A 23,578-nucleotide genomic window follows, 5' to 3' on the forward strand; every position below is an offset into this window, starting at 1 on the left:
CCCCCCCCCGCCGATTCTCCGGCCCGGCGGGGGGTCGGAGAATCTCACCTACTGCCTCAGAATGTTACTGGAACTGTTATGACTTCGTGTAAGTTGTTTGGAAACAATCCAGTTTGGCAATTGGAGGATTAGGCATTTAAAAAAAGTGATATTGATTTTCACTGAAAGTTCAAAGACCTACAAGGTGATAATGAACTTCTGCATTTTATGATTTTTGTCCTTGCAGTATTTATTTTGATACTCATTTCATCTTTCACCAAAATAAGTTAAAATATTGGGCGGAATTCTTCGCTCCCCGCCGTTCAGATCAAGGGCGAAATTCTCCTACCCGCCCCGCCACATTTCTGCCCCGACCGGCCGGCGGGAGTCTCCGTAACACCGGCCGGTCAATGGGGTTTCCCATTGTGGGGCAGCCCCACGCCGTCGGGAAACCCCCGGGCGCCGGCAAAACGGAGACTCCCGCCGGCGGAGAATGACGCCCCAGAATTCCGATCGGGTGGAGAATCCCATGTCAGTCCAAAAATGGGATCGGCAGTGGGTGGCAGACCCATCCCCAGTCTCTGGTCCCGCCCTGCCAGCCAGAGCGGACTACCCGCCCCGCGGCGGGAACATGCAAAGTGCTCATATGCATTTATTTGGACACCCAAATCTCCACCCTCACCCCTTTTATGCTCCGACCTCCCCCAGTGGGAACTCTAACGGCCATGCTTTGGCGCAATGGACCACAATGGGGTCAAGGGGGTTAGCCCATTGGTCATGTGGCCCTCTGCCGCTAGCAGGCTGCAGAGGGAGGGTCCCCTCAAGAGTCCCGGAGGTTGGATGGCCTCGGGCTGTGGATATGGGGTTGACCTCGGATCAACGGAGGGTACTTCAGATGCAATCAAGTGTGAAGGAAAATATTTTTTTTTCAAACTCCAGCCTGCTGTGTTTAAACCATTAAGCTGTCAATCAGAGGCAAGTTAAAGGTACTGCATTATGAAATTGAATGAATGCTAAGCATATCAAAGAACAAAGAACAATACAGCACAGTAACAGGTCCTTCAGCCCTCCAAACCTGGCCAATCACATGAGCTATCTAGACCAACCGCCTGTATCCTTCTATACCCATTCTGTTCATGTGCCTATCAGATAAGTTTTAAAGGGTGCTAACGTATCTCCCCCAACCACCTCACTTTGCAATGCATTCCAGGCCACCACCACCCACTGTGTAAAAACCTTCCCCCGCACATCTCCACTGAACCTTTCCCCCCTCACCTTGAACTTGTGCCCCCTTGTAATTGTCATTTCCGCCCTGAGAAAAAGCCTCCAGCTGTTCACCCTACCTATACCCCAAATAATTATATAAACTTCTATCAGGTCACCCTCAGTCTCCGTCTTTCTAGGGAGAACAATCCCAGTTTATTCAATCTCTCCTCATGGTGAATACCCTCCATACCAGGCAACATCCTGATAAACCTTTTCTGTACTCTCTCCATAGCCTCTACATCCTTCTGGTAGTCAGTGACCAGAATTGGTCACAGTACTCCAAATGTGGCTAACCAACGTTCTATATAACTGTAACATCATTTTCGAGCTTTTATGCTCGATACCCCTTCCTCTGAAGGCAAGCATGCCATATATTTTCTTTACCACCATTTCCACCTGTGCTGCCACTTTTAAGGATCTGTGGACCTGCATGCCCAGATCTCTCTGTGTCTCTATTCTGCTGATGGTTCTGCCATTTATTTTATAGCTCCCACCTGAATTAGATCTACCAAAATGCATGACCTCGCATTTGTCTGGGTTAAATTCCATCTGCCATTTCCCTTCCCAATTTTGCAGCCTATCTATATCCTATTGTATTCTCTGACAATCTTCATCACTATCCGCAACTCACGCAATCTTAGTATCATCCGCAAACTTACTAATCAGACCCGCTACATTTTCTTCCAAGTTATTTATATACACTATAAAGAGCAGAGGTCCCAGTACTGATCCCTGCGGAACACTACTAGTTACAGACCTCCTTTCGGAAAAACACCCTTCCACTGCTACCCTCTGTGTTCTATGGCCAAGCCAGTTCTGGATCCATCCAGCTAGTTCACCCCTGACCCCATGTGATCTAATCTTTTACATCAGCCTGCCATGAGGGACCTTATCAAATGCTTTACTAAAGTGCATATGGACAATCATTTTTGTCACTTCCTCAAAAATTTCAACTAAATTAGTGAGACATGACCTCACTCATACAAAACCATACTGTTGGTCGCTAATAAGACCATTCACTTCCAAATGTGCATAGGTCCTATCTCTGAGAATCTTTTCCAACAATTTCACTATCACTGACCTATCAAGTTGACTGGCCTATAATTACCTTTAAATAATGGTACAACATTGGCTATCCTCCAATCCTGTGGCCAACGAGGACACAGAGATTTCTGTCAGCGGCCCAGTGATTTCATCTCTTGTCTCCTCATGAATCTGGTATAGATGCCATCTGGCCCTGGGGATTTGTCTACCTTAATGCTTTCACACACCTAATACTTCTTGCCTCGTAATAACGACCTGTTCTAAAATGTTTACACATCCCTCTGAGATACCACCAATCAACGTGTCCCTCTCCTTTGTGAATACCAATGCAAAATATTCATTAAGGTCCTCACCTACTTCCTCTGGTTCTACACATAATTTTCCTTCTTTGTCCTTGAATGGACCAACTCTTTCTCTAGCTACCCTCTTGTCCCAAATATACGTATTAAATGGCTTGGGATTCTCCTTAATCCTGTCTGCCAAGGACATTTTGTGACCCCTTTTTGTCCTCCTAACTCCCTGCTTGAGCTCTTTTGTACTTTCCTTCCTCGAGTGCTTTATCTGTTTTTAGTATCCTGTACCTCACATATGCATCTTTTTCTTTTTGACAACATTCTCAATTTTCCTTATCATCCATTGTTCCTGAACCCTGCCTGTCCTGTCCTTCCTTTTTACCGGCACGTGCTTGTCCTGCACTCCCATCAACTGCTGCTATAAAGACTCCCACATGCCAAATGTGGATTTAGTCTCAAATAGCCGCTCCCAAACAGCAGCCTCCAAATCCTGCCTAATCTGGTTGTATAGCTCCCTAAATTGCCGTTGCAGGACCTCGCTACTCTTTCTACCCAAGACATGTGTGCCAATGTGGACAATGACCTCTGTCTGATTTCCCTCCCATTTTAGGATACTTTGTACCCGCTCAGAGACATCCAGGACCCTGGCAGCAGGGAGGCAAACTACCATCCTGGAGTCTTTTTCACGGCCACAGAAGCACCTATCTGTGCCCCTGACTATTGACTCCCCTACCGCTAATGCTTTTCTACGCTTTGAAATCCCCCGTCTGTGCAGTAGGGCTAGTCATAGTGCCTTCGCTCTGGCCACTGCTGCTGCTGTTCCCTGATGGACCTTCCCCCTCATCAGTATCCAAAACGGCATACATGTTAGATAGGGGGACAGCCATAGGGGACCCCTGCACTGTCTGCCTACCCCTTCTGGCGGTCACCCATCTACCTTGGGTGTGACCACATCGCTGAATCTATTACAAAGAACAAAGAACAAAGAAATGTACAGCACAGGAACAGGCCCTTCGGCCCTCCAAGCCCGTGCCGACCATACTGCCCGACTAAACTACAATCTTCTACACTTCCTGGGTCCGTATCCTTCTATTCCCATCCTATTCATATATTTGTCAAGATGCCCCTTAAATGTCCCTATCGTCCCTGCTTCCACTACCTCCTCCGGTAGCGAGTTCCAGGTACCCACATATCTACAATAATTTCAGATAATTGTGTGCTCCTCAGTGCTTCCAGCTGCTGCTCTAACCGTTCCATGCATTCGGTGAGCTTTTGCAACTGAATACACTTTCCACAGATGTAGCCCTCAGGGACACGAAGTATTCATGATGCCCCACAACGTGCAGGAGTAGCACACAACCCCGCCAATTGACATCTCTCCCTCTTCTGGTTGTTGGATTTTTTTTAAACGAAATACTAAGGCCCTTAATAAACATTTACTGCTGCTGCTTTCACAAATAGGCCCCCCAAAATTTAGTGTGTCTTCTGGTTACTACAGGTTGTTATTCAATATTAAATCTAGCTTGCTACCCTCAAATAAGTGTGAGAAGAAAAAAAAAGAGAAACCCTTATCTTATAAAATGTAACTCAGAGGACCTCACGGGATTTCAAGGATTTTCAATGTTATAGGCTTTCTAGGGAGGGTTGGACATTTCAAAAAGCAGCAGTTTTAAAAGCATAGGGCTGAGGGAGAAAATGTTTGAATCTTCAATGAACTGTCTGATCTGTTCATCGGCAGTTCCGAGTGAGAAGGTAATTTAAGGGTCTAAACATGTCAGACAAGGATAGTGATTTTGAGCAGAGGGCTGCCTAAGTTAACCATGCCCAGGGCTGGAAGAGGCAGTCCAGATACAGGAACCTCATCCCAGTGGACGGTCCCAGTGTTAACCCTTTAAACGCGGCCCAAGCCCACCCAACCCCCAGAACCCTTGGAGGTCCCTCCATCTGCAACCTTGCAGTGACAGAACGGCATAGGAGCAATGGGCTAACCTCCTTGACCCCGTCCTTGGGGTCCAGCGCGCGGGACTAGGGCATCACTGACAGGATGTCAGTACCATGGTGCCAAGGGGCAGTGCACCATTGGCAATGCCAGAGGGTGGGGCCTGAAAGGGGATCATGAAGGGGAGGGGCTGAAGGGGGTTGGCTTGGGGATCACACTTATGCATGCGTGGTGTGTGTGTGGGGGTGGGGGGTGACTAATTATTCCTGTGGTGGGCGGGAGGATGCCCCTCCCTGATGAGGGCCTGTGGGGTGCCCACCTTGTCACCGGGGTGTCGACATTTGTATTGTGGGAGCGAAGTGGACCTGTCTCTGGCTGCTGAGATTAGGGAGCCCGTTCAAAATGGCAGCCAAGGCCAGTAAGTGCAGGGCAACCAGCATGTTCGCTGTTATGCATAATTTTGCATGGTAACAGTATGAGAATACCATCTCGGCGATGCTCCTTGTGCAAGTAAGGTGTGGTCTTGATTCTCCACTAGTGGGAGCACTTTGTTTTTAAACCGAGAATCCTGCCCATTGTAAAACATGCTTGTCATTATCTGATCGTTATTGAATAACTGTTGTTAAACTAATGGTCTAATTGTCAGGTAACTGGGTGTTATTTACTGAAACATCCAATGCTGTGGAGCCTGTAAATACACAGCACTCTGACATGGTCCACAGAGAGTTCTCTCCTGTGAATTCTCCATTGCAGTCAAATCAGAGATTTCTTCCAGGTTTGGAATGATTTTGTGGAGACTCCTTCCAGCCTCCTTGTCAATGAAACCAAAAACAGATTTGAAATAAAATAAGAGCATATAAAAATGCGAAGAGGAAGTATACAATCAAATGACACTGTCACTTCAGTTAGCACAAATGGAAAAATGTCATCTGGTTATAATTTTGTACAAAATGTACTTGGGTTCCACAATAATGAAATGAAACAGAGGAAAGTTCAAATAGAAATAATGATGTAAAATGCATTTTAGTGACAAGATGTCACTTGACCTTTAAATAGTAACATGGCTTCATTCGTGGATCATAGCTAATGACAGGAAATTACTTTTCCAAAGCATATGTTTTTGAAATACCATTAACTTGTGCTGGTTATTTTCAGAAACTTGTTACACAAAAGGCTGTACTGTTTTTGGAAGCACTGAGCTGTTTGCATCAACTTAGCCATTAAAAGTATCAATATATATTGAAGCTGTAAACATGGCAAATATTTTCTGTATCTAGCAGAAATACATGTTCACCTGTAATTCATCAATCAATGACCATTAGCTGACTGTTAATCGAATATGTAATTATCTGTTCATTAGTTCTTTTTTGCTGAACTGCCAGATGATGGGCTGGATCCTCCGGCCCCCCAGTCGCGTGTTTCTCGGCGGTGCGCTGTTCGCTGGTGGCGGGATTCTGCCCTCCCGACGCTTGTCAATGGGATTTCCCATTGAAGCCACCCCATTCCACCCGGAAACCCACGGGCGCAGGAAAAGTAAATCACAATGGTTGGAGAATTCTGGCCGATATCTGAGTTGGGCATTTGTGCTATCAAAAAGGTGTTTAGCTCGCATGCAATGTACTCGCATAATTAACACTCTCTGTGTGTGATGTAACTGATCCTATTCCCTGAGATTGCACTACGTACATTAGGAATGTCCATATTTTGAGCAGATATAAATAATCATTCAAAAATATCATGAATGTATTTGTTTAGTTTATGTATTTTTAAAATTCATTAAGGGCAGCACGGTGGCTCAGTGGGTTAGCCCTGTTGCCTCACGGCGCCGAGGTCTCAGGTTCAATCCCGACTCTGGGTCACTGTCCGTGAGGAGTTTGCACATTCTCCCCGAGACTGCGTGGGCTTCGCCCCCACAACCCAAAAAAAAAGATGTGCAGGGTAGGTGGATTGGCCACGCTAAATTGCCCCTTAATTGGAAAAAAAGAATTGGGTACTCTTAAAAAAAAATTTTTTTTTTTAAATAAAAAAAATCATTCAATTGCAATAACAGAAATTAGTAATTTATGGATTTATCAATATTATAAAATGGTCTTTCCTATTCTGATAATCAAAAAGCTGAGAACATAATATGAAATGTGAACTTGTGTAACATACCGAGTGCGCACCTTACATATTTTACTGTGAATTTTCTCCAGGACCTTTTCATCATATCAAGTCAAGCCTACTGGGCTCCACATCTGATTCTCATCTCAACAAATATAACACAATTAGCAAGATTCCTCAAATCACCCTGAACTTTTCTGATTTAAAAGCTGAAAAGAAGAGCTCATCCCCACCTTCATCAGAGAAGACTATCATTGCACCAAAAGTGAAGGAAAGGACACACAACGTGACAGAAAAAGTAACACAGGTAAGACATTTGGCCATGGGACAAAACACAGTTAACAAAAGGTTACTTTCCTAAAGATTGTTTTCATTCATAATTATTATTGTTAATTTTGCAAACCCATTTGCTGCACTTGTCACTCCCACAAACACTGACTGTAATCACGGAGATGCTAATTATTGCACTTGTTTTGTAAACTAATAGTATTGCAATGGCATGTACAATTCTGAGAAAATAATAGATTGCAGAAAATTCTGCAGACTGCATAACAAGCAAAGAGAATGAATGAACCATTTGGCTTTATTCGGTACCACAAGCTCCGATGTATCTCAATTTTAAGAATTAATCTCAAAGTAAACAAAGATGAAAAGATACTATTCTCATCAATTTATAACAGTCACCATTTTGTTTAGCATCTATTTTCTTGCCTTTTGGATATTATGTGAAACGAGCAAGTCCAACTCAGTTTGGCTCAAAGTAGTTTTGGAACTATTTACAAAAAGTTTGTGTGAGATGCGACTCGTTGCTGGGAGGCGTGTGACTGGCCCAATCATGTGCCCAAATTTCAACTTCCAGGCACACAGGTAATCTAAGTTCAGGCAGTCACACAACTCAAACACTCCAGGCAGGATTATCCTTCCCTGCTCACCACTGGGATTGCCGGGTCCTGCCGAAAGTGTCAGGTCCCACCATAGTGGGATCAGGAAATCCCAACCTATATCTATGTAGAACTATGTGCATATGCACAAGCATCTTTTGTGGCATTCTAGAGCGACGTAGAGAGAATTGCCTTAAAGAAATAGGACATGTTAATTGCATATGAATATGTAAATTAGGAGCTGGAGGCCATTTGGCCCTCAAGCCTGCTCTGCCATTCAATATGATCATAGCTTATCTGACTGTGCCTCAACACCACGACCCGGCGGGGGGTCGGACAATCCCCGCCCCACATTCCCATCTACCCCTGATATTTTTTGACTCCCTTGCTATAGATGTACCTACCTACCTCCGTCTTAAAATATGAATTGACCCAACCTCCACCTCTCCCTGAGGAAGAGTGCTCCAAAGATTCAAGATCCCCTGAGAAAATAATTCTCTTATTTTAAAGCTGTGTCTCCTGGTTCTCATCTCGCCCACAAGGGGAATCATCCTCCCAGCATACGCCCTGTAAAATTCTCCAAATATCTTGGGCGGGAGTCTCCCAGCCCGGGGCCGGGACGGAGAATCCCCGCAACCCGGCCGACGCCGGCACGCGATTCTCCACTCCATTGGCGCCAGTGTGTTTGGCACGGCGTTGGTCGCGTGCCCCGCCGATTCTCCGGCCCGGATGGGCCAAGTGGCCACTCTAAAACGGCAGAGTCACGCCGGCGCCGTCCACACCTGGTCGCAGCCGGCGGGAACTCTGCGCGCAGGGTCGGAGGGCGGCCGGTCGGGGGGGGGGCGGGGGCTCCGACCCCGGGAGGGGGCCTCCGATGGGGCCTGGCCCGCAATCGGGGCCCACCAATCGGTGGTCCGGCCACTCGCTCCCCGGGTCTATTTTCTTCCACGCCAGCCCCTGAACTCCCGCGCCATGTTGCGTCGGGGCCAGCGCGTTGAGGGAGGCCACCGCGCATGCGCGGGTTGGCATCGGCACCACTGCGCATGCGCAGATCCCACGGTGCACAGTTCGCGCCGGGATGGGAGGCCCTGCTGGCCCTCTGTAGGGGCCAGAATCGATTCTCCCAGTGGCCCGTTCACGCCGTCGTGAAACGCGATGGCGTTTCCGCAGCTTGGACACTCTGCCGCCGAATGGGAGAATACCGCCCCTTATTTGTTTCAATAAGATCACTTTCTATTGTTCTAAACATCAATGGATACGTGCCCAGATTGTCCAACCATTCCTCACCTGCTGTTGGGAATTTCTGTTCCCCCCGGCACTGCACATTCGCTGGCGTGTTGCCCTGCGGCGTGGGGTGTCTTCAAAGGGCATTCCCATTGTCAAGCGGCGGGAGCGGAGAATCCCGCCGCCAGAAAACAGCGCGCCGCCGAGAAGCACGCAGCTGGGGACCAGAGAATCCAGACCTGGGGCGAAATTCTCCCGAAACGGCGCGATGTCCGCCGACTGGCGCCCAAAACGGCGCCAATCAGACGGGCATCGCGCCGCCCCAAAGGTGCGGAATGCTCCACATCTTTGGGGGCCGAGTCCCAACATTGAGGGGCTAGGCCGACGGCGGAGGAATTTGTTGCCCCGCCAGCTGGCGCGGAAATGACATCTCCGGGGGGCGCATGCGCGGGAGCGTCAGCGGCCGCTGACAGTTTCCCACGCATGCGCAGTGGAGGGAGTCTCTTCCGCCTCCGCCATGGTGGAGACCGTGGTGGAGGCGGAAGGGAAAGAGTGCCCCCACGGCACAGACCCGCCCGCGGATCGGTGGGCCCCGATCGCGGGCCAGGCCACCGTGGGGGCACCCCCCGGGGCCAGATCGGCGCGCGCACCCCCCAGGAACCCGGAGCCCGCCCACGCCGCCTTGTCCCGCCGTTCAAAATGGGTTTTAATCCACGCCGGCGGGACAGGCAATTTATCGGCGGAACTTCGGCCCATCCAGGCCGGAGAATCGAGCGGGGGGGCCCGCCAACCGGCGCGGCCCGATTCCCGCCCCCGCCGAATATCCGGTGCCGGAGACTTCGGCAACCGGCGGGGGCGGGATTCACAGCAGCCCCCGGCGATTCTCCAACCCGGCGGGGGGGGGTCGGAGAATGACGCCCCTGTTTCTTATGCGGTTCTTGTCAAATATTTATATATTGTTCTGTGTTGTGGCCGTGGTAAAGATGCACACAGATCTAACTCTTTACTAGTAAGATAGTTTATTGACAAAATGAACGCGTGCAAAGATAACTAAAGAAACTATAATACAACAGGTAACTATTAGTAAATTATCCTGGAGCTACTTCTAATGTGACTGACCTCTGATGCCACTTATCACCAACTGCCCGATCTCTCGAGTCACATGGTGGATACCGGTCGCCTCCTGCTGGTCAGAGGTCGTGTATCTAACTATATGCATTACTATGCATGTGCATATCACCACATTTATAAAGTATTCAACAGTGATTTTTTTCTGGCTGGCTGAGCATTAATATGGGAGATACAACTCCCCAGCTATAATCTGAAATTAGGCAAGCAAAATGTTTACATCATTTCAGTGTTTAGTCCAAAAATAATTATTTCTGAAATTTTATAGAAATGCTTAGGTGCAATAACATAGCATTATTTTAGGAAACAATATGAAAAACATTGGGGTGGACATAGGCCCATGAGAGGGAAGACATACTAAAATGATAACAGCGGGATTTACCGACCAACCCGCCACATGTTTTTCAGTGGCGGAGGCAGCCTGCCAGTGGGATTTACTGCTCCCGCTGTTGCCAACGTGATTTTCCGTTGACTGCACCCTTCGTCTTGGGACCAGAATATCCCGCCGGCATGAACAGCCGATAAATATCGCCCAAGAAATTAGACAAAGTTAAGTATACATTTTATGTAACAGATTATAGAAGTCCATAGAATACCTTCAATGCAGAAGAAGGCCATTTCGGCCCATTGAGTCTGCACTGACCCTTCAAAAGAGCACTCTAGCCATGTCAACTCACCCATCCACCCAGTCCTATCGCCGTAACCCAATAACCTAACTGATACATCCCTGGACACTAAGGGACTCCACACAGACAGTGACCCAAGGCCTGAATTGAACCTGGGTCCGTGGCGCTGTGAGGCAGCAGTGCTAACCACTGTGCTCCCATATAGGTTAGAGAGAATCCCAACAGAAACAATGGTTTTGAGTATATTTCTTTTGATAAACAATTTTATTGAGGCATTTTGGCATAGTAAACAACAACAATACAAAACAGTGTGCAAAGAACAATCAACATAGTGCAAAAACCAGCTCCCCCCCTACAAGGACCCGCCTAACTACTCCCCTAATCAACGTTGCTCTAGCCCCCCCTCCCGCTGACGATTAATTTTCCTCGAAGAAGACGATAAATGGTTGCCACCTCCGGGCGAACCTTGACAGTGGCCCTCTCAGAGTGAACTTAATTTTCTCCAGACTGAGAAAGCTCGCCATATCCGATATCCAGACCTCCGACTTCAGGGGCTTTGAGTCCCTCCATCCCAGCAGAATTTGTTGCCGGGCTACCAGGGAAGCAAAGGCCAAAACATCAGCCTCTCTCTCCTCCTGGACTCCCGGGTCTTCCGAAACCCCCAAAATTGCCACCTCTGGACTCATCACCACCCTTGTTTTCAGTACGCGGGACATAACTTCCACAAATCCCTGCCAGTACCCCCTGAGTTTTGGACATGCCTAGAACATGTGGACATGGTTTGCTGGTCCTCCCGAACATCTGGCGCACCTGTCTTCTAATCCAAAGAATTTACTCATCCGGGCCACTGTCATGTGGGCCCGGTGGACGACCTTGAATTGAATCGGAGTTTTGAGTATATTTATTTGTCAGAATGACTCCACGGGTGCGTCCAATGGCCACGCTGCACAGGAAAAGCTTGCCGCGGCGCAGCATGGCTGATAAAAGCCCGGCTCGCAATGCCTCGCCAGACATTGCAATGTAAATCATGTCCATTAGGGGCGGGATCATCTTTTGACAAATGTGCATATTAGAGCGAGACAGCTAGCCTCACTCTAATGTGCAGATTCACAAGGCTTTGGGATTCATCCCCTTTGTCTTAGAGACCTTGGGTGAGCACTGTTCAACACTGGTCTCCACAAATGTGGACCAGACAGAATGGCACTTGTGGGGGTCTCCCAGGGGAATTGTAGGCCCCCAGCTGCATGCCCTTTGGGCAGGTTGGTACCCTCGCATTGGTGCCATCTTGGCATCCTGGCAGTGCCAGTCTGGCACCGTGACAGTGCCTGTGAACAAAGGCACCTAGACAGTGCCACCTGGTTGCCAGCCAGACACTGCCAAGGTGTCACTGACAGGTAGGCACCGCATGTGCAATTGGGCTGGGGATACCCTGTGTGGGTGTTGGAGGGGGGTGGAAAACATGTGGCTAAACGTGCTTGCTATGGGATTTGGTTCCCTTTTGGAAGAATCACGCCATAAGTATGATGTGTTTATTTGGCCTTTATTTTTTTAAATCTTTTATAAATTTAGAGTACCCAATTCAATTTTTCCAATTGAGGGGCAATTTAGCGTGGCCAATCCATCTACCCTGCACATCTTTTGGGTTGTGGGGGCGAAACGCATGCAAACACGGGGAGAATGTGAAAACTCCGCACGGACAGTGACCCAGAGCCGGGATTGAACCTGGGACCTCGGCACCGTGAGACAGCAGGGCTAACCCACTGTGCCACCATGCTGCCCGCCTTTATGTGGCCTATGCAGTATTTGCATTTGTACCAAAGGCCTTTGGGAGTCTTAAACATGGAGGCACAATGCCAGGATATGGAGCCAATCATTTGGGCCTGAGATGCAAAGTGATTATTTCACTCGAAGGGTTGTGAATCTTTGGAATTCTGTCCCCCAGGTGGTTGCGGATGCTCCAACATTGTGGGACAGATAGATTTTTGGTTTCATAGAAATGAGGGTATTTGGGAATTGGGCAAGATAATGGAGTAGAAGATCAGTTAAGATCAGATTGAATAGCAGAGCAGGCTTGACAGGCCATATAGTCTTCTCCTGGTCCCATTTCTTGTGATTTGTGTACCCATTACACTGTAATGCCATATTTTGCCCTAAATTTGGAGAGAACATGTTTTTAATTAAGCAATCCACTGTAACCCTAAGTTTTCAGTCCTATCAAAAATGTCTTTACACATGCTGTTGGCACGTATGGTTCACTCCACTGAATCATGCAAAGCAAGTCCACACTGCTCTTAGAATGTTTCCAGTACCTAAATTAATGATGTGGAGATGCCGGCACGTTTTCTGAAGCCTCAGAGCACAGGTTACATTTGCTAACCATCTGCATAATGTGTAATTCGCTTTATGATCTTAGCTATCTTGCAAATCATTGGCTGAATTTTTTTTTAAATTTAGAGTACCCAATTATTATAATTTTTTTTCAATTAAGGAGCAATTTAGTATGTCCAACCCACCTAACCTGCACATCCTTGGGTTGTGGGGGTGAAACCCATGCAGACACGAGAAGGACTCCTAAATGACCCTCTTATGGACTGATTTCATTAACATTACACCCTGTATGCCTCATCCGATGCCAGTGCTTATGTAGTTACATTGTATATGTTGTGTTGCCCTATTATGTATTTTCTTTTATTCCCTTTTCTTCTCATGTACTTCATGATCTGTTGAGCTGCTCGCAGAAAAATACTTTTCACTGTACCTCGGTACACGTGACAATAAACAAATCCAATCCAATCCAATATGTATGTAGGCACACTCGTGGAGCTGTTTTGACTTATTGGGTTGGATACTCTGGTCCCCCAGATTCATGTTTTTCTGTGGCGCGCCGTTCCCTGGCAGCAGGATTCAGTACTCCCGCCGCTTGTCAATGGGATTTCCCATTGAAATCATCGCATGCCACAGGGAAACCCACAGGCGGGGATGTGCTGCCAGTGGGCAAAGAGAATCCCGACGGCCGGAGAAATCAGGCCATCGTTTTCACTTATTTTGCAATTCTCTGTTGTGATAGTAAGGCAGTCTATAATTGCTACTCAATTTTCCACATTTGATCGAAACTGTCCACAGAATAATCCATGTATCGAGTGTGCAAGCTCAAAGCACACTCCACCATTCCAAGCAAGAAATGTGCCCAGGCCCCTGTTTGCTTTGTTGCTAAATGCTGTTAGTATTGCATAGATAGGTGAACGTAAATACAGCAGGCCACACACTGACATGTGGTACTCTCACTGCTGCTCCATCTGCTTTCACTTAATTTTTGACTTAGCAAAGTCATTAGTCTAAAGGCAAGCCAACTGAAACCTGATCGCAAGTCTGTGCAAGTGAAGGCGGCCAAACTGAAAATGGCATCACTCAGCAACAAATATAATTTAAATAATTAAAAGTGAGTTATATTTTAAAAGATTTCTTCAGACATTCAAGGACATAAGCTGACTAATGGGGGCTGTTAAGTACAAGAAAGGCATTACATTGGTCTGAGGAAATTTTACAGAGAATGAAAATGAATGCTGGAAATCTGAAATAATGTTTTCCTTTAAACGCTGGAAATGCACAGTCAAGATGGGACAGAAATTCTAACTTTTATAACTTCAGGGAGGACTGCTCTCAGGCGAACATAAAAGTCCCATGGCACAACACTAAAAAGAGAAAGGACATTTTCCTCACATTTTGGTCAACATTAATCCACCAACCAACAGCATTTTGTTTGTGAGTGTTATGTATCTGGGAATACATTCTAGCTAGTTCTGCGTCACATGATGTGTGGTGACATTAGCAGAATACTTGCGCAGGATTTGGGCAGATCACCATCTTGATTGAATGAGAAAAACCCATCATGTTTTCCAAGAATCCAAAGATGGGCACTCTCATACCTTTTCTCTTTGCGGCAACAGAGAAACAAAGGAGAGAAAACTAGCGATTGAGGGTTGAGGCAAAAAAATCACTTGAAAGAAGATTTTTCGTTGACTAATTGCATGACAACATCAGAAGTTGTGGGGAATGGGGATTTCAAAGTCTGCCGACTGCACGGGCCACTATTCGGGCGAAAAGACAAAATATATTCAGGCAAAAAGGTCAAAAATTCCTAGTTGCTTGTTCAAGGAGTTGTTTATGCCATACTTTCCAACACAGTCAGAAGGGAGAAAGTGTAGACCCTAGAAACCAGAATCCCAAAATGGCGCCATGGATGCGTTTGATGAGGACTTGAAACATGGAATTCATACAAAGAAAAATTCCAATTGTTTTTCGTAGCTAATCAGAGGACACCGGAGGACCTAAAGATTGCAACATTTATCAGTTCAGTTAGATGTAAAACGTTTATGCTATGACAGAAACTTGTTCACCCAGCAAAACCAGTAGACAAGTCCTTCAGTGAATTAATGATAACTTTAGAGGGACATTTCTCTCCTAAACCGTTATTGCTGCAGGAAGGTTCTGATTTCACCACAATAGTCAGGGAGAAGGTGAAACCATTTTACAGTTCATCGTGTCTTGATGAAGGTTTGCTAGATATTGTGAATTTGGTACAACACTTGTTGATACTCTTCAAGGCAGGCTGGTTTGTGGATTACACAATAAAGCAATTCGCAGGAAAACACTTACTGTAAATGGTTTAACTCTGAAAGCTGCTGTCGAAGTTTCCACATCCATGGACCTTGCTACAGGAGAAACATTGCAGATAGGGGCTGGAGTGAATATCCACATAATGGATGCCTCAAGGGACAGGGCAGCAAAGGTGCAACCATGTCACTGTTGTACACAGGTTGGACAACTCAACGGGGCTGGAGTAAATCAAATACATGCAAGATGTGTGGCAAGAAAGGCCATGTTGCCAAGGTGTGTTGGGCTCAGAAAATTTCTCCTACACCAGAAGGTGCAAGAAGAACAACATATGTGAACAATCTAGTCATGTCTACAAATTTGTGGATGGAGCTCAAAATCATCCTTAAGACAGCAAAAACAAGCTACTGCAAGAGCTAAAGCTAGGTGTCTTGTCAATGCTGGGCGATCAAAACATTTTTAGGCATATCTAACAGCTGAAGGTCATGAAATTGAAATGGAAGTGGATATGGGCGTAGCAATATTCCTAATACCCGAGACAATTCATCATCAAGAGCTGAAGCATCAGTCTTTAAAACCGTCAATGGGATCCTAAGGATGTACACTGAAGATGTTGTATGCCTAAAATGATACATTATGGTGAAAGTAGAAGCAAATGGGCAGACAGCCAAGTTACCTCTTCACGTTGTCCGTGGAAACCTTCCTGCTCTATTTGGCAGATCATGGTTGGCTAAGATTAGGCTTAACTGGGAAACAGTCAGTCATTTAGTGGATTCAAGGAGTAATCTGCAGCAACTTCTTCTGAAGTATGAGAAGATGTTCAACAAGGATCTATCACTGAAAATCAAGCCACACAGCATACCCAAATGTCTTAAAGCTAGAACCATACTATATGCCATCAAACCGAAAGTTGAAGAAGAACTAGGCAGATTAGAGAGGGAAGGAGTCATTGAACCTGTGCTTCAAGTGATTGGGCAACACCAAACGTTCTGGTGTTAAAATGGATTGACTCAGTGAGAATTTGTGGAGATTTAAAAACTACTATTAACACAGTTGCGTGCAAATCATTATCTACTGCCAAGATTGGAGACTTGTTTGCTGGACTTTCTGGAAGATAGTCCAAAGGTGTGCAAGTTAGGTGGATTGGCCATCCTAAATTCTCCCTTTCTGTCCAAAAGGTTAGGTGGGGTTATGGGGATATGGTGGGGGCGCGGGTCCAAGTACGTTGCTCTTTCAGAGGGTCGGTGCAGACTCAATGAGCCAAGTGGCCTCCTTTTGATTTTGTGGCAGAAATACAGTAAAATTGATCTCTCACAGACATATCTGCAGATGAATGTGGATGCTGAATCACAGCCGCTACTCACCATCATGATGCACAAAGGTCTGTTTCATTGCGGAAGACTTAGGTTTGGAATAACATCTGCACCTGCTCTTTCCCACAGGTCTGTGGATCAAATTCTAGGTGGATTGAAAGGGGCGCAATGTTATTTAGGGGACATACTCAGCACCACTGGTTCGAGCAAACAGGAACATTTGGAGAATTTGGAAGCTATTCTCAAGCAGAGCCACAACCCGAGAGTTAGGAAGGAAAAATGTGACTTTTCACAAGTCACCCATAAATTACCCAGGCCACATCAACAACAAAGGTGGCTGACCAAAGAACCAAAGATAATGGCAGCAATCTTAGAAGCACCACATTCTCAAAATATGAAATAATTAAGATCATTTTTAGGATTAATCAATTATTATGGTAAATATTAGCAACACGATTGAAGCCTTTACAACATTACTATGGGGCTGGTTTAGCACACTGGGCTAAATAGCTGGCTTTTAAAGCAGACCAAGGCAGGCTAGCAGCACGGTTCAATTCCCGTACCAGCCTCCCCGAACAGGCGCCGGAATGTGTCGACTAGGGGCTTTTCACAGTAACTTCATTGAAGCCTACTCGTGACAATAAGCGATTTTCATTTTCATTTTCATGCATCAAACAGGCATGGCACTGGTCAGAATAATGTGAAAATGCATACAATGAAGTGAAAGAAGGTTTACTGAAGTCAGAGCTGTTGGTTCATTATAATCCAAAAATGATGTTACAATTGCGATGCCTCACCCTGGATTTGTGCAGTCATCTTGCATATTGTGCCTCCAGTAGAGGAAACAACGATAGCATTTACTTCACGCACTCTAACTAGCATTGGAATGAATTACGCTCATCTAGAAAAATATTTGAGTATAATTTTCAGTGTAAGAAGGCTCCACCATTACCTTTATGGGCATTATTTTACCCTTTTGGCGGATAATTAACTGTCTGTGTGGAGTTAGCACATTATACCTGTGTCTGCGTGGATTTCCTCCGGGTGCTCAGGTTTCCTCCCACAGACCAAAGATGTGCAGGTCAGGTGGATTGGATATGCTAAATTGTCACTAGGTGGGGTTGCAGGGATAGGATGGGGAATTGGGCCTAGGTTCAGCTGTTCTTTCAGAGGGTCGGTGCAGACTCGATGGGCAGGATGGCCTCTTTTGTTATGCTCTTGTTGCTGCATAAGCTGCTTCCTTGATGTGCACTCTGACAAAGGAAGGTTCAGACTTGGAGACAGCTTTCAAACGTTTATTAAACTATTAACAATTCTCCTACTTGGATTTGACGCTACTGTTAATCCTATAGCTACTCAGACTGCCTAACCAGTCTGCTACAATCAGGTGGTGGGTGTGATGTTGAATCAACCCTGTGTCTGCACTCACTGAGAGTCTCCACTGGAAAGAGGAAGATCATGTGTGCTGTGTCCTTATTTATGGATTGGTGTAATACCCTCCTGTGGTAGTGTCACCTCTTGTGTGTATTGTGACTGCCCATTGGTCGTGTCCTATCTTACTGACCTATTGGTTGACTGTCTGTGTGTTATGTCTCTGGTGTTCCCTCTAGTGTCTAGCTAGGTGTAGTGTATGTACATTAACCCTTTGTGTACTTACAGTGATGTAGATCACCACAGCCTCCTTCTGCATTGTGGTGATTCTGTTCTATTCTATAATTGTTACACTAATAAAGAGGGAGGGGCGTTATGTATCTGGGAATACATCCTTGCTGGTTCTGTGTCACATGATGTGTAGAGACACCAGCAGAGTGTTTGCGTGGGTTTTCAGCAGATCACCACCTTGATTGTATTGTGCAGCACCCTTAATAAACCTCTCATTGTGTTTTACAAGAATCCGGAGTGTGGGAACCTCCATACTTTTCCTCTTTATGGAAAGAAAGAAATATAACAGTGAGGCCTTGGTCCATGAAGATGGCCTGCTTCATCTTCGCACTAGTAGAACAGTGACTATACTTCAAAAATACTTTAGTGGCTATGAAGCACTTTGTGATGCCCTGTGATATTGTAAAATTATTCATAAAGAGTTAGGAACTAACTATTATTTGAATGTAGATCCAGGGTGCCACATTTGCTGTCACAGTGCAATCATGCGCTCAGCAACAATGTATCAGCCCATCAACCACATGGGGGCTGCATGAAACACACTCATTTTAAGTTTATATGTGTGATTCTTTCTAACTGCAAAGGGATATAGATAGGTTAAGGAGTGGGTAAAAAATTAAGATGTAGTGTAATGTGGAAATGTGAGCTTGTTCACTTTTGGTAGGAAGAACAGAGAAGCAGCATATTGTTTAAATGGAGAAAGATTGCAGAATTCTGCTGTCCAAAGGAATGTGGGTGTCCAGGTACATGAATCAGGAAAATCTAGCATGCAGCAAATGATTAGGAAAGCAAATGGAGTGTTGGCTGTTGCAAGGGGAATGGGATATAAAAGTAAGGATGTTTTGCTACAGTTGTAATGGTGAGACCAGATCTGGAGTACTGTGGACAGTTTTGGTCTCCTTATTTAAGAAAAGACTCCCCCGCCGTATCCCCATAACCCCACCTAATCTATACATCCCTGGACACTAAGGGGCAATTTTATCATGGCCAATCCACTCAATCTGCACATCTTTGGATTGCGGGAGGAAACTGGAGCGCCTGGAGGATACCCACGTAGACACAGGGAGAAAATGCAAACTCCACACAGACGATCACCCAAGGTTGGAATTGACCCCGGGTCCCTGGCGCGTTGAGGCAACAGTGCTAACTTCTGTGTAACCTTGCAGCCCTTGGACAGATCAGGCCTATATCTACCAGAGTTTAGACGATTGAGAGGTGATCTTATTGAAACATACAAGATCCAGAGGGGACTTGGCAGGGTGGATTCTGAAAGGATGTTTCCCCTTGTGAGAGGGACCAGAACTAGGGGACAGAGTTTAAAAATAAGGGGCGGGATTCTCCATTTCCAACACGAAGGCCTGCAATTTTGAGGCTATGTCCAGAGCATGTGTTTAGTATTACGACCATAAAGTCGATGGCGCCCCCGCACCGATGCTCCGCCCGGCAAATACGGACGAAGAATTGGCAGGACCGTGGCCGTGCACGAGCATGGCGGTGACCTGCAGCGGTCGCGCCATATAACATGATGCCGGCCACACGTGGACCCGGCCTGCCAGATATGGCGGTGACCTGCAGCGGTCGCGCCATATAACATGATGCTGGCCACACGTGGACCCGGCCTGCCAGATAGTGCCCCCCTGTAACCCCCCTCGCCACCCCTGGACCATCTCCAACCAGTAACCCCCAACCCCGGCCAGCGGAACAACTCCCACCCCCCCAACCCCGACTGTGGCGGCGCTGGACACAGTCCACAGCCGCCGTGAAAAGTCGAAGAAACCTCAGACCACAAGTGGTCAACCACAAGTGATCAAAGGCATCGGGAAGTTGGCCCATCGGGGCAGGGCCTTCAGATGATATCCTGAGGCCGTTCCAACGGCGTGCGGCATACTCCCCAATGACGACGTTTTGAAGGGGACGGAGCATCTGAAAAATGTCGCCACTGCCGAACAAGATGGCACTGGTTGTGCTGGAGCACGCCCATGCAGCTGATGGGTCGGCTGGGACAGACGGAATCTAGTGGGGGGCTTGGGAGGACACCCATACAACCTAAGTTCACAGTGGGCTGTCAGCAGCATGCAAAGCTGCATGGCTGCCTTTCCGGCTGTGGCAATGGTGTTCCGTGCCCATCCACCCACCCCCACAGCCCGCCTCCTGGCAACGCACCCGCTACACACCCTGGCCCTGACAGAAGCCCCGTGGCCAGCAGCAAAACTGTCAGCAAACTGTGGCAATGTTAGACACTTTCCTTACCCCGTCTCTCTCCCTCAGCAGCCATGGCAGCGGTATCACTATTTTTAAAAGCACAAGTGAACTGCTACATCAAGACCTCGGCGCATCAGAGGCGGAGAATCGCAGAGGCCCTGGTGGATACCATGTCAGGCTCGCTAATGATATGCAAAGGGTGTTTCCTTCAAGTGCATGCCTCATTATATTGATGCCGCTGTCGAGGTGGTGGAGAATTGCGATTTGGCTTCAAATCGCACACCACGATTAATTTTCTTGAAATATTTTTATTCTCCTTTTTCACATTTTCTCCCAGATTCACACCCACCAACAATAAACAATAATCAGTAACAAATATGTCAATCCCCATGTCAATAACAACGCTCCCATCCTCCCTCCAAACCCCAAACATTAGCCCGCATGTTCACATAAACAGATGATAAAAAGGAATCAGGGGCGGGATTCTCCCGTACCCGGCGGGGTGGGGGGTCCCAGCGGGACGGAGTGGCGTGAACCACTCCGGCGTCGGGCCGCCCCAAAGGTGCTGAATCCTCCGTACCTTTCGGGGCTAGGCCCGCCCCGGAGTGGTTGGCGCCCCGCCGGCTGGCGTGGAAGGCCTTTGGTGCCAGGCCAGCCAGGGCTGAAGGGACTCCGCCGGCCTGCGCGGGGGGGGTCACCTACGCGTCGGCCATCGCGGAGGCTTACACGGCTGGCATGTAGGAATAGAGTGCCCCCACGGCACAGGCCTGCCCGCGGATCGGTGCACCCCGATCGCGGTCCAGGCCACCGTGGTGGCACCCCCCGGGGCCAGATCGCCCTGCACACCTCCCCCCGAGGACCCCGGAGCCCGCCCGTGCCGACATGTCCCGCCGGTAAGGGACCTACTCCAATTTATGCCTGCGGGACCTGCATAGAACGGGCTGGACCTCGGCCCATCGCGGGCCGGAGAATCGCCGGGTGGAGCCCGGCAACTGCTGCAATTCCCGCCCCCGCCAAATCTCCGGCGCCGGAGAATTCGGCAGCTGGCGGGGGCAGGATTCACACCGCCCCCCAGCGATTCTCCGACCCGGCTGGGGGGTCGGAGAAGACTGCCCCAGGAATAACACATAGTCACCATTAACACACACAGTCCCCCTCCCCCCAATGCCCCCCCCAACTAATGTTCGATGTTATCCAGTTCTTGAAAGTGCATAGTGAATAATGCCCATGAATTGTAGAACCCCTCCATCCTTCCCCTCAGTTCAAACTTAACCTTCTCAAGAGTCAAGAATTCCAACAGCCCCGCCACGCCAGGGCACAGGGTGGAGAGGTTGCTCTCCAACAAATCAGGATTCGCCCTCGGGCGATCAACGAGGCGACGGCTACAACATCTGCCTCCGGACCAGTTTCCAACCGCGGCTGGTCCGACACCCCGAATATGGCCTCATGAGGGCCCGAGTCCAGTTTCAGGTGCGCCACTTTAGAGATTACCCTAAAAACCTCCTTCCAGTAATCCTCCAGCTTTGGACAGGACTAAAACACATGAACGTGATTAGCGCCCCCCCCCCCCCCCCCCCCCCCCCCCCGGCAACGTTCACACATATCTTCTACTCCTTCAAAGAATTGGCTCATCCTCACCCTTGTGAGGTGTGCTCTGTATACCACCTTCAGCTGTATCAACCCCAACCTCACGCACGGGGTGGAGGCATTCACTCTCCGGAGCACCTTACACCAGAACCCTTCCTCCATATCCTCTCCCAACTCTTTCTCCCACTTTGCTTTGATCCCTTCCAGTGGTTCCTTTTCCTCTTCGAAAATAGCTCCGTAAACCGCCGACACTACCCCTTTCTCCAGTCCCCCTGTCGTCAGCACCACCTCCAGCAATGTGGAGGCAGGCTCACCAGGAAGCTCTGTATCTCTTTTCTGGCAAATTCTCGAACCTGCATGTATCTAAACATTTCCCCCTGCTCCAGCCCATACTTTGCTTCCAGCTCCTTCAATCCTGCAAACCAACCCCTAAGAAACAAATCTTTCAGTGTCTTAATCCCCTGCTCCTCCCATTTCCGAACATTTCCATCCCACTTCCCTGGCTCAAATCTGTGGTTCTCCTGAATCGGCATTTCCCTTGACCCTGCCCCCAACCCGAAATGTTGGCAAAACTGGCTCCAAATTCTCAATGAAGCTACTATTACCGGACTCCCTGAGTATTTCCCCGGGGACATCGGGAGCGGTGCTGTCGCTAACGCCTTCAATCCCGACCCTCTACACAAACTCTCCTCCATTCTGACCCACTGGGAATCAACCCTTCTGACCCAGCTCCGCACCTTCTCCACATTCGCCGCCCAGTAATAATACATCAAGTTCGGAAGACCCAAACCCCTTGCCTGCCTTCCCCTCTGTAGCAGCACCTTTCTCACTCTGGCCACCTTCCCTACCCATATGAACAAAGTAATCAATCCTTCAATGTCTCTGAAAAATGCCTTTGGCAGGAAAATCGGCAGGCATTGGAAAATAAACAGAAATTGCAGCAACACGTTCATTTTAACCGCCTGTACCCAACCCGTCAGTGACAATGGGAGACCATCCCAGCTTTCCAGATCAGCTTTCACTCTTCTCACCAACTAGAAATGTTGTACCTGCGGAGCATCCCCCCCACTCCCGGGCAACCTGCACCCCCAGGTATCTAAAGTGAGTCCCTGCCCTACGGAATGGCAGTCCTCCCACCCCTGCCCCCACCGCCAGCCGAGACACAACAAAATACTCACTCTTGTTTAGATTTAGTTTGTACCCCGAGAAAGACCCAAACACCCGAAGCAGCTCCAATATTCCCCCGATTGACACACTCGGTTCCGATACGTATAACAGCAAGTCATCAGCATATAAGGACACCCTATGCTCTGTTTCCCCCCCCCACCCCCCGCACTATTCCTTTCCATACCCCCAAGCTTATCCTTGAATTTTTTATAATATTCCACCGGAAACCCATCCGGCCCTGCCACCTTCCCCAACTGCATCCTCCCAATCGCATCTTTTATCTTCTGCTCCACTATCGCTCCTTCTATGTAGCCCTGTCTCCCCTCCCCTAACCTCGGGTACTCCAACCCATCTAGAAATTCCTGCATCTCCCGGTCTCCCCCACATGGCTCTGACCTGTACAACCTGTGGTGATGTGCATCAATGTAAATGCATGTAGGCTAGCTAGACACTAGAGGGAGCACCAGAAACATCACACACACTCAGCCAATAGATCAGTTAGATAGGACGCGACCAATGGACATTCACGATGCACACGGAGGTGACACGA

General features: G+C 47.8%; 1 protein-coding gene across 4 annotated transcripts in view; it reads left to right on the top strand.

Moving 5' to 3' along the window:
* The window catches only part of LOC140389741 (voltage-gated inwardly rectifying potassium channel KCNH7-like), a 732,829-nt gene that overhangs the window by 470,227 nt on the left and 239,024 nt on the right, over positions 1–23,578 (top strand). For all 4 annotated transcript variants that reach the window (XM_072474210.1, XM_072474216.1, XM_072474226.1 and 1 more), the window contains one exon: positions 6,717–6,931. In XM_072474210.1, coding sequence (XP_072330311.1) covers positions 6,717–6,931 — 215 coding nt within the window. The remainder of the gene's footprint in view (positions 1–6,716; positions 6,932–23,578) is intronic.

Source organism: Scyliorhinus torazame, chromosome 2 (genome assembly GCF_047496885.1).
Source record: "Scyliorhinus torazame isolate Kashiwa2021f chromosome 2, sScyTor2.1, whole genome shotgun sequence".
Taxonomy (NCBI): Eukaryota; Metazoa; Chordata; class Chondrichthyes; order Carcharhiniformes; family Scyliorhinidae; genus Scyliorhinus; species Scyliorhinus torazame.